The sequence below is a fragment of the Grampus griseus genome (assembly GCF_964374135.1).
Source record: "Grampus griseus genome assembly, chromosome: 4".
Lineage (NCBI taxonomy): Eukaryota > Metazoa > Chordata > Mammalia > Artiodactyla > Delphinidae > Grampus > Grampus griseus.
Window position 1 is genome coordinate 117,345,520 of NC_138997.1, and position 12,729 is coordinate 117,358,248.

Consider the following 12,729-nt stretch of genomic DNA (forward strand, 5'->3'; position numbering starts at 1 on the left):
AACACTACTCCTCCCTACCGGCAACTTACAGTGTAGTGGGAGTGAAGAATGAGACTTAAGTTTTGTAAGAAAATATCAATAAATTCTTGTTTAATATCAATAGAACTATAGAACGTACACGTCTAATTTCAGAGATCTCAGGCTCACAAATATTACTTAGAGTGAATGAATTTAACTATACAGATCTATATTTAAAAAGAGGAGCAATTTTTTAAAATACTATTGCTAAAGTTCTCAAATACCCTGTCAGAAATCAGACATATGGTCATATCTCCACATATGTAGCTCTAGGGAGATGTGAAAACTCCTCATAAAACTCTCTGTGAGCTTTTTTTCTTTTCTGTTAACTATTAATCTCTATGCTGCCTAGCTAATCATTGCTCCAATAAAAACCACCATACTTAGAAATCAAGTTTCTAGGTGAAAAGCCAATAAACAAATGTAAAACATAACAGCATGTCTGCTTTCAGTTGGGAAAATAAGAAATCATTGCCCACATTAACTAAACAAGTACCCCCTTTATCTAAATGGGTAGTTTTATTGGTTACATGTTTTAATGCTGCCCTATCTTTACTTTCTTCTTCTCTTAGAATTCGATTCTTAGAACTGTGAGTTTTATTGTTTTGTGAAATGGAATTTGGGGTTAAGGATTGAAAATATGAACTTATTCCTTCTGTGATGTGAGTCTTCTTACTTTATACTTCTTCTCTTTCAGAAGAGATTTTCATTCATTCTTTTCCCACATAACGATGATATTAATGATAATAAAAACTATAACTAAAATTTAGTAGTTACAAATATGCCAGACACTGAGGGTAGATCTAGGATTCAAATTTAGGTTGTCAGATTCCAAAATCCATATTCTTAACCACTCTGATGTAACTGATCTTGACTTTGCTAAAAGTAGCTTACCAGGAATTTTCAACTTTTAAAAACTCACTTAAATAGCGCCCTTTATGGATTTTCATGGAAGTATCATATTCAGTATCATTTTCTAAAATCTACAGATTCACTAAAAATAATTTGGAACTACTCACTGGTGGTAGGTAAATAGCATGAGGCAATAATTATGTAAAATTAATCCAATTAAATTTCATGTTACTACCATTTGAATGTAATAGTTGAACTACAGCCATACATCTAACGTACGAATTTCACATCATTGGCTTCATACGATGTGCCATTTGAGCAGCAATGTGAGTTCTCTGCCATCAGAGAAAGTTTCCTTTGCTATTCCTCCTTCCAGAATTCTTCACCCCAAAGTATGAATAAAGTCATTGTGTGGAGAGAAGAGTAAGGCAGCAGTTTGTAAAGGAAAAGTCACTGCTTCCGAAATTTGTGAGACATTTTTGGAATCCTGGTTTGTTTCCTTAACCTTTGCTTTTCTAACTTTACTTCGTAAGACCTAGCAGAGGATATGAGACAGTTGAGCACTCTCTGGGGATTACAGTCATTGTCTGTTTGCCGGAATGGACATCAGAGTGGGAGGGACACATTTCTGGCAGCAGAAGCCAGCAAGCTCAGTCTCCTAATGCAGTTTGGAAGAACTGTGAGATATGACTCATCCCTCTACTTACTGATCAGCTATCATCAATTATTTGCATAGTTTTAAAGTGATCGTTGCATATAATCATTGATATGTAGAGCATAAATTACTGAATAAGCTACTAAAATAAAAGTGACATTATAGTTATATTACCATTTAAACTTCGGTTCTAAATCTTATCTGATGCCATAAGTCCGTTAAAATGGGAATCATAGAAGTGGCAGTGCAATAAATACATGTAAAGTCATTTGACACTTTTTAAGTGGAGTCAAGAACTTTTCTTTGAATACAGGTCCATTGACTAGAAGGCTAAGTCGTCGTTCTTGAACAAAGAACATCTATAATACATACTGTCTTGTGTGTGTCTATCCTATAATGTCTATATCTATATACAATTTATCCTGTGTATTATCTTAAAGAGACACTATTCTGAGTGCAGAACCTTTTTAAACTTTTGACATTTTTTCCCCAACGTGCTATAATTGTCTCAGCCACACCTGAGTAGCAGTTATTTTTGGAGACTCACCTTTGTTGAGACTTTCCAAACCATTTACCTTAGTTTTTATAGAAAAATATTACTTATGTAGTATTTAACTTATATATAAAAATTATGTTAACATGTACAATTGGTATAAAGGGGTTTGGGAGCAAAACCAGGTTTAGCTTGTAGCACTGATGGGAGCCAATGTGTGTGGACACTGGAAGGTGGCATACTAGCCAAGGTCACTCGCCACGCTGTGACTTATTGTGACTTGCTGAGTAAGTGGTACAAAGGAAGTGGTTGACCAGGGAGATGGGCTAAATGAGGAGCAGTAAAGCACACTTTTTCTTTTGCACAAAAAAAAAAGCGGATATTATCCCCCATTTATAAAACACCATGTAAGGACTCATGTTTGATTTTCTACATCATGAGAAATGTTAAAAACTCATTATTAAGTCTGCCATCTATCGCATTCTATTTGTTTTGCCACATTATATGATTTAATTACATCCTATTAAACTTATGCATCGTGCACTACTCATTTTAACTTTTAAAGTAGTTTCTCATCTTGACCATAGAATCCGAGATTCTATAGCAGAAGAAGACGCCCATGATCATTTAATTATATCCTTGTTTTCTTTGGGCTATTCAGATGTACTTGCATAAAACCATATTTATGTTTGGCTAATCAAGTTTTCAAAGGACACTTCATTTAAAAGGACAATTTTTTTCATTTCTTATCACATTATTAATGAGTGGGAAGACTTATTTATTATCCATTCAACAAATATTTACTGACGACCTTTTAAGGGTCAGGCACTATGTCATGTACAAAGGCATACTATATTTACTACATTGTGTATAGAAAGCAGTTTTAATATCTGTGCCAAAAAATATCCATGACCAATATGATCAGTGTTACTTTTTCTATTGCCACATATATTTGCTGATAATAACCTTAATAGCATTCAATAACCAAACTAAAGCAAAGTTAGTTCCACTCTCACAAGTTCAAAGAAAATATAGTCACATTATCAGCATCTGAAAATAGAACCTGAGAAGGTCAGGCAATATAATTTAATCATTTAAAGTGTATTTCCATCAGTTATTTTCAAATGGAGAAGCATCTTCTTGTGGAAATGTTTCCTATGAAGGGCAAATACTCTAGAACATTTCTGCAAAAATGGACTTTCTGGTGTGGTCTAATGCAGTAGGTATCCCTTAAAATTTTTAATCATTTAATGTACATTTAGATACTTATTTTAAAAGTTTCCCCAAAAGTCATAGTTTAATTGAACGTCATTGTCTCTATCCTGTATTTTAAATGTAAGTCATTTTTCTGCAATCTATACATTTTCCTAATGCAGGAAAGTGGGTCGCAAATTGAGCTGCACAATAGACCCACCTGAGGAACTTTAAAAAATACCTATAGCTGGCCCTGTCTTCAGGGATGCGGATTTAATTGGCTTGTGTTGAGACCCAAGCAACAATATGTTTTAAATTTCTCTAATAATTATAATATGCAGGTAGAGCTGAGAACCGTTAATATAGAACTTAGGTTATCATCTTTCTGTGTTAAATTCATAAATTAATTAATATTATAATTAAATGGTATATTTTTAAGTTTGTTCATTCATCACATTCTTATTGACTACCTGTTATTCTCCAGAACTTTGGATAGATGCTTTTGTCTTTCCTACAGTGTTTAATTTGTTTTCAGTGAATAAGACATTATGGAATTATTTAGACATCAGAAACAACATGCTGGAAAGCTGAATTTACTACTCTAGTCTACAATTGTACCTTCATCTGGATAACATGAGACTTTCTTTACTTTCTGCATTTCTTCCTTTTCTTTTCTTCCCAAAGAAAATCTACGTGGTCATTATGTGGATCTTAAATGTATTATGTCATCAATTTATTCCAATATGTATTTGAGAAGCCCCTACTATGTTTCAGGTTCTGTGGAAACAACTTCTTTCATGACTCACACCCATGAGGTGGGAGGTGAAGGGGGCACGTACAGGTGTGTGTGATGTGGTGCACGTGATGCTATAGGAGTGGGTAGCGGCAGATAAACATGGTTGAACAAACACATTCATTGAGGAGGGTCAGGGTGTGTTTCTCCAAGGAAGTTACATCTTATATGAGCCAAGACAAGAGAAGGAAGAACATTTCTGGTAAAGAAAAGGATATATGGGGGAAAAAAGCAGAGGCATAAGAGAACATGGCTGCCAACACGGTTGTAGCGTGTGGTGGAGGGATGAGGCCTCCCTGACAATCCTTACTACATCACCAAGCATCTTCCCAGCCAGTTTGCCAGACCCTTGAACAACCCGGGGAATTCATCCGAATATAACTTACAGTCAGCCATCTGTAAGGATGGTTCCGCATCCATGGGTTCAACCAACCTCGGATCATGTAGTAATGTAGTGTTTACTATTGAAAGATATCCACGTGTAAGTGGACCCATGAGTTTCAAACCTGCATTGTTCGGGGATCAACTCTATTAAGTTTTCTTCTGAAGAAAATGGGAAGCCACTGAAAGGTTATGCAGTATCACATTGTGATTTAATCAGTCCTTCACATATAGAAATTATACCCCTGTATGTAAATATATTCTTAAATTAATCAGTTGAATTTCCCTGTAAAATTATTTGAAGTTCTCTACTGCTTTTGGAAAAAAAAGAGTTGGTGGTAGGGGTATTGTAGCCAAACAAGTCTGTAGTCTCTAGGTAGCAAAGCTTAAAAACCTAGACAACCTATTTACTGTATTTTAGTGGCTTTAGTTGAAGATTTTACTCTTATTTTAGGAGATTAGTTTTTAAATTTTCTCATAACAATGCCAAGTGATGTACTTAATGCACTTTCAATGCAGAAACTAGAGATAGGAATTTGAGACTCAACTATCTTTAGGTGATATTTCAAGTCATGAGATGTGGATTTTTATCCTTTTTTTTTATCACTGTGGTATCCCTGGTGTCTGAAACAGTGCCTGGCATGCAGTAGGCACTCAGAATGTTTCTTGAGTGCCTGAATGACTAAAATGTTCAGAGACCCTTTGTTTTTAAGATTAATTTAATATCAAAATATAGTGATGATAAATTATGCTAGCTAATATTTACTGAATACTAACATATACTAAGCACTGTTCTTAGAGCTCTTATATATTTCATTTAATCTTCATAACAATTTTATGAAGTAGTATTATTATCCTGTTTTACAAATGATGAAACTGAGGCACAGAGAAATAAAGGGACTTGCTAAGGCCTCATAGCTAATAAATGATGAAGTTAGAATTTGAACCCATGTAGCCAGACTCCAGAGCCTGGTCTCTTAACCTTACCTCATCCATCAGGGATAGAAGGCAGTGCATCTGGCAACTCTGGAGGGCTATTATGGAAGGCAAATAAGCAGCAAGCCAGAATTGTAGACCCATGAAAGACTATAAGGATGGGTGATTCTCCACTGTTGATCCTCTAATCCCAGAAGAGATGCATCACATTTTCTGCCCCGAAGTTTATGTATTTCACATTGTTTACAACTTCGTTCCAGTGGCTTTGTTTTTCATAAATTGCACATATTCACTGCTTCTTTTGAAAGCTTTTCTGGAGACATTACTTAGTCCATTTGAGGGAAGCCCTGAAAACCTGAATCTGCTTTCTCAATATGGCTATTAATGCCATTGCTAAAGAATTTATTTTGCAAATGGGAATTCAAAATAATGAACTTTCTCTTGCACAACTTCACTGGAGTAAACGATCATTTATCTTCAGAAAGAACAAATGAGTTTCCATGAAGGAGAATAAGAGACTAAGCTTCCAAAATGTCCGTGTGGAGAAGATGGAGTGCTCGGGGCCTGATTGCTTGCTGATGCTGTTGACTATGGCCTCTCCTCTGTGACTCTTTTGATCTTTTGTTTGATTTTTGTTCTTAAGTTGAGCATTAATGACTTTTGTCTTTCCAGACTATCACTGAAAAACACAAGCTAAATGTTCCTGAGACCATGACTGAGGTTCTTGATGTTTCTGATGAAGAGGGTAAGACTTTTATTCATTCTCCTATGACATCTGTCATGGTCTTACACAAAGGAAACCATCCATTTTTTCAGGGAACAAGCTGGTACGGTGGATGTGGATGACAGCATCTTAGCACTTAAAGTAACCTTTTCACCTTTGTTTCAGTACATTTACTTTTTCAATTTGGGGGAGGGAGGATTTTGTTTATATATTTTCAACTGGTGTTATCTTTAATGACTTACTAAATAACAGGACTAGGACAAGGGAGAGAAACTGGAAGTCGGCCATCTGTTAAGATATCTACCTGATAATACAATTATTGTTAATATGTTTTAACTATGCTAAAATACATTTTTTATTAAAATGCTTTAAAGTAAAAGAACTTAACGTATACTCTATCAATGGTATATTGAGAAATCTCTGCTTTCTAATTGGTTCAAACATACAGAATATATTTTAAAACTAATATATAGAAAAAAATATATTTAAAAACTAATACATAGAAAAAAAGAGCCTTAGCGAAGGTTAAAACTAGTGCAGGAGTAAGTCATACAAATTCAACATAAGAATTGATAAGTCAGAAGAACTATATGCCCCCTATAGTTCTAGAGTTGATAAAAATTATCTAAGCCAGTGGATTTCAAAGGTCTGAGAAGCTCTACGAGGAGCACCAGGGACTGCCTTGGGGTGGGTATGGGGCATCATGTTAGAGGTACTGCCAGAAGGGTTTCTAGCTCCCCACCTCTACTTCAACTAGAGTAGTTGACTTTTCTTGAACAATAAGAAAAATCTGCTAAAAAAATCATGAATGCAGCACATAAAGTATGCAACCAAGTTTCAGTAGTGCAGCTATTGGGCAAGTGTACCTGTTAGAAAAATATATATGTATGTATATACATGACATGACATGTATACATGAATACATGTACATAAGTGTACATGTTTGAAAAATTATTGCCATACTGACCCTAGTAGTAGGCCCAATACTAACTGCTTTTATGGAGAAATATTAAAGGTATTTTTTTAGGTTCTTCAAGATGTATTCAGAAGGTAAAACTTTACATTGAGATGCCCTTATTTGGAAACAATTTGTTAATTCACCTATCGGTAACAGACACTGAGTTGTCTCAGCTTTTATAAGAACTTACGACAAGAACAAACAAATGTTGGGTCAATGTACTATTGTAAGTAAATTAAAAGGTATTGCCAAAGCTAATGGTTCCAAGTATTTATTGTAATAATTTTGCGTTCCATCCTAATACTTGCCAATTTTCGGCATCTGTACGTACACACTATATTTTGTTTCGTGTGATCTTCTTTCTTATCTTCACTTACATGTTGAACAGCTTTTAAACAGTTTGGTGACCACTTTATTGATGGGGAAGTGCTTAGTGATTCAGGTACCTTTAGAGGAAATTGTTGAAGTGAAAGTTTGTCTTTGCTTTTAATTTTTCTTAGCTGGCTGGAAGCAACTAGCTTAATATTTAAATCTGGGTGCCTAATACTAATCTGGTGGTTTTTGAAATAGCGTGTGTAATATGAGTGGAATTGCTTATGTGTGCATTTGGGTGTGTGGATTGTTATTAACTTGGAAGCTTAACACTATGAATTGCTTATACTATTAATGATTTTTGAAACTATTATTGAGACCTATTAACATAATTAAATTATCTAATGAACATTATATAAATATTTTCCCAAAACTAATATTTCTTCTTAAAATACAAATTTAGAGAAAAATTAGTTTTTGGATAAGTTGACATTGAATTAGCATGAACATGTTAACAACTACGTTAGGCTACTTGATATGCAGTCATCCCATTCCTGGATAAAGATATATTTTAGATGTGGTTAAAAATATATTAAGTTAGTAGTTATAATCTAATTTTTTAAAGTTAGCTAGGAATAAAGTAACCTTTAAATATTATTTAGGGGGCACTTTGACATATAGGAAAAAATGAATAATATAAAATATTCTATTTAGCAAGAAGTTTCCAAAGTATATGTGGTACCACTTTAAGCAAACCTATTACATGAAAATCTAACTTTATAAATCAGATAAATTAGATAGTGATTATTTAATCTAAAAATAGTTATTTATTTCCAAAATAATTGTTAAAGAATTCCAATAGCTAATGCATCCAAAGTATTTACTGGGTTTTTAGAAATTCCATTTGTGTGAAACATCCTCTTGGACCTGCCCATTGCATAATATAAGACCTAGCTATAACATCTTGTATACTTTTGTTAAAACTATTATGTATTAAAAGTTATTAGTGATAAGAACTCTTGATTTGAGAGGAATGTTGGCTAATGATCAAGAATATCTTTCATGGTGATGGAGGAAGCTCTCCATGTCTAGATATGGCCAAAAACTTAACATTTTTCCCCAGAAAGAAATTCAAGTTGAATAATATTTTTGTATAGGATATGTCTGAGTTTTGTGAAGTAACTTTTTAGTACAAACCATTAGTATAAAGGAATTTGACTAGTTGACATTGCCAATCCTTTAATTTTTTGTGCTCTTCAAATGTTTTCACGGAACCTACCATCATTTATATGGACGAAGTGCAGCCACATGTGTTTGGATAGTATTAGCCAGTCCCTATTTTCTTTACAGCTCTACTATTTTAATGGTAGTCTATGTGTCAATACTCAGAAGAATATCCAAACCAAGTACAGATGTCCTTTCAGGCTAACTTGCTATAGTGAAGCATTCAGAATTTTCCACTCACAAATCCAATCAACAGATAGTGAAAGTGATGTTTTTGTGTGTAAAGCTCTATGACTGGTACCATGGGGGAATCAAAAGTGAACATATATGGAGAGGTAATGTATAAATTAATGAAGCATAACTAAAGGCACTATGTCATCTGCTTTTCATATCTGCCTGGGAAAATCTGGAGAGGGAGAGACCTAGCACAGTCTCAAGGAACTGCTGAAAGCTGGGAGATAAATAGGAGGGTGGCACAGGTTTTAGGGAGTGGAGAAGGAACAGTATGGGAAGGTCCCGAGATGGGAAAGGGCAAGAGAGAGACACAGAGTGACAAAATAATCTAGTCATTCATTTTGGCCGATGCCTTAAAACACACGGGGCTTCGCTGTGGAATGTTTGGATTCTCAACTGAAAAGTCAAGGAAATTAGGATGTGTTAAAGATTTCAATTAATGATTGAAACAATTAAATCTGTTTTGTCCAAAGATTAAATCAGCAGCGGCACACGAAGGAGTGCATTGGGATGAAATTGGAAGGAAGCAGGTATCTGAGGGAAGAGAAAGCATTTACTAGACCTCACAATGCTAGGTGCATTGTCTCATTTAATCCCTACAGCATCCATATGGGATAGGCTCTGGATTTCCCCTCATTTGTTTTTCAGGTGAGAAAGGCTCACCTGAAGATGAGGAGGCTGAGGTTTAAACACGTTAAGTAGTTTGTTCAGTGGCACAGAGCTACTAAGTGGTGAATGTGGAATCTAAACCCACTTTGAAAGCTGTTGTAATAGCTCAGTCATGATGTAAATGAGTCCTGATGGAGCAAAATGGCAGAGAAATGGAAGAAAAAGAGAAATGGGAATTCAGTCTCAGAATATTCTACTGTGTAGACTAAAACAAAGCTGTAAATGTAATCCTCTACATCTTCATAGGATCCTGAGCTGACTCCTGTCTTTGATGACTCAGCTCCATAGCCATAAATTGTATGGTAGGGCTCAGGGGTTATACACCTGTGTAACTAAATTACCTGCGGAAATGTGACCCGTGTATCCCTTATACTCAGAGATTTGTGAGTGGGTGGTGTGTATAAACTTCTGCATTCGTTCTCTGGGACGATGTGTACTAATGATCAAGAGAACTCCAGAATGACTGAGTGTTGGGGTGAAATACGGAGGCACATCTACCTTCTCCTTTTGACATACTTCCACTGTGGACACTTGACGTTAGTGGGGCTCCACACCCGAGGTTTCAGTCCTTTACCCACTTATCAGCAGAAGCGCTGAGCATTCTTAAGAGAGAGAGAGCTCAGTGACATGTCAGAGAATCTCCTTCTTCCCAGCACTGTGAGGAGTTGTCAGAACGAAGAATCCTTGGGACCTTCCCACTTTATCTTAATTTATTCCCGTACTCTTGTGATCTGTGTCTTATAGAGGCTGGTCATGGCTAAATGTGCCTCTATCACTGAGGAATCTTGTAGTTTCCAGATATTAAAACATGAAACTTTAAAAGCAAGTGATACATCAATGCTCTACAATTAGTAGGAAAGGGTTTTCATAAAATTGTTTGGAAAGATTGGAGAATACAATGAAAAAAGTTAAGTCCTAAAACCTGGAAGTCAGAATTCTATTAAGTAAGTAAATATGTAATGGCAGGGAAGGGGTTGTTCAAGTATAGGAAACAAAAAGGAAATTCACTTTAGGTTTGTTATGATGCAAAAAAATAGGGTTTGCTCTTTGTTTATTTGTTTTACATCAAATAAGTAAGTTGATAAAAGAAAGTATGTTAGGGTATAACCATTCTTTCATAAGCTTTCTGAGTTATGCAAAATTCCTTCCAAGCCTGATAGAACTGTACTCAAACAAGAGTTAAATATTAAAATTCAAAATCTTATTTGAAGATAGCAGACAACGTATCTAGGAAGATGAAAGAAGATGAGGATTTAAAGGCCGGGATAGGCTAGCCTTGGACTGTAGAGGTCGTCTCACTTACCAACATGAAAGGCAAGGATATGATTATCTTATTTTTTGGACACATTAATAACATTTAAAATGTTGAGCTGTATTATATTTTTCCCAAATTGATTTTTCATTTTCTACAGGCATTTCTGCTTTCCATCCCACACTGCAGATAATGTACTATTGCATAGCATGCTTTATACACACATATCCTGGGAGAGACATTTTATGGTAGCCCTGGTGAGATTAGTACCTGAACAGGTACCTTTCCAGCTAATTCCAACATTGGGTTAGCATCTGGCCACTGACAACAGCATTTAGGGATTTTGCATCTTTGGGCCATTTCTCTCTGAGACATAATCAAGACATCAGGATATACACCTAAGGCCACCATAGGTGTCCCCAAACCCCTAAACTTCACATTTGGTAACACGGAACCTAGGAGGGGGTTTTTTAATGTAGCAGCTGTCTTAGTCAGATAGCATTGTAATAAAGCCATCAAAATGCAGAAATGAGGGAGAATGTAAAGGACATCCACTATTTCACAGAGCTCAGTGTAATCAGGGGTTTTGAAATTGTACGTTGACTCCACACCAGAGGCACACAACTTGATACATTTGATTAAAAATGTACTCTTCCAGTTGCTTTCCTTCTGTCTTATAGTAAGTTTCTTTATGCGCAAGAGGGGGAAAGCTAAGTTCATGTAGTTTGTTTGCATCTTTTACAAGATAAAACTGCCGGCACTGGGTCTTGCTTCTCCATACTGGGAATCAATCCAGCTAGATTTCCTTCTTTTCTCTTTTCTTTCCTTCACTCTTATAAACCTTCTCTTTACCAAGGAATAACAAGAGGGGAAGATGAGAGGAATAAGACAGAAAACTTGAAGTGTAGGCCCTACTGTATTAAGGAGTTTTGAGTAATTTTAAGGACCAAGAAATTGAAACTTATTTTGAGTTGTCTTTGTTCTCTGTAACCATCTTGGTTGCTAAGAGACTGTGGTGAGAACTGGCAAATTAGGAGAAGCAAGATGAAATGCAAAAGCAGATTGACTCTGAAGATGGGCAGGATGCCCTAATCTGGGTGAAATTAGGAATTAGATGCTAGAAAGCAAAGCTCAATTATTTTAGATTCTTGGGGATTAGGGGTGGGGGGATAGTAGAGTGGGGAATAGAGAAAGAGAGAGAGAGTATATTCAAGCAGGCTTTGGGGTTTTACATAGTTTTGTAGGTCTCTTGCTCAAGGGATCCATAAGGTACAGCTTGTATTATATGACATCCTGCATTCAGTCATTCCCTTCACTTTTTCATAAATAAGACTAGGCTTAGTTTTCTCAAAAGTTAACAGGACGTGCATATTTTTTTCTGAAAATAATTTAGGCTTATATCCAAACCAGACAGTGCCTGTGTTTTGGTAAACCAAGTCTTAGGATTGATCTTAGAATTTTTTTTCTCCCAGAAATAAAGCAATGGGGATCCCAACTTATTTGACTCATAAAAATACTCCTATATAAAGATTTACCAATTAAATAAGGAGGAAATAGTGGAACACATAAGTCCCACAAGTCCTATAATAAAATGTCCAAGCTTCACGATCTTGTCACTCTGTTCAGACACCAGCTTTCTTCCTGGACTTTCTGCCATTGCTCACCAGCATGGACGCTGACTAGTGCTAAGTTATTCCACTTAGTATTCTCTAAGTAAGTAATGCGTACTACTCTTTTATTCATACTGTTTTTACTGCCCTCCATGACCCTTTACACACTAGCCTCTCACCTGAAATACCATCATCTCTGCCCATCAAAACTGCCCCCAAGCAATTGACCAGCTCCCATTCCTTCTTCAGTGATTCCTTCTCCAGCTTCCTTGGGAATTTCCTAGGGCTACCGCAGCAAATTACCACAAGCTGGTGGCTCAGATTCATTCTCTTACAGATCTGGAGGCTGCAAGTCCATGGTGGGACCATGCTAACCTCCGAAGGCTCTAGGAAAGAACCCTTTCTCGCCTCTTCCAGCTTCTGT

The 12,729-nt window shown here is 35.9% G+C and overlaps 1 protein-coding gene across 11 annotated transcripts in view; it reads left to right on the forward strand.

The window, feature by feature from the left end:
- The window catches only part of ANK2 (ankyrin 2), a 242,476-nt gene that overhangs the window by 156,295 nt on the left and 73,452 nt on the right, over nucleotides 1-12,729 (forward strand). For 8 of the 11 annotated variants that reach the window (XM_082653624.1, XM_082653623.1, XM_082653625.1 and 5 more), the window contains one exon: nucleotides 5,995-6,067. In XM_082653624.1, the coding sequence (XP_082509750.1) occupies nucleotides 5,995-6,067 (73 nt within the window). Of the gene's footprint in view, nucleotides 1-5,994; nucleotides 6,068-7,392; nucleotides 7,447-12,729 lie in introns of all 11 variants that reach the window. The other 3 variants (XM_082653618.1, XM_082653622.1, XM_082653621.1) reach the window with 1 other exon arrangement.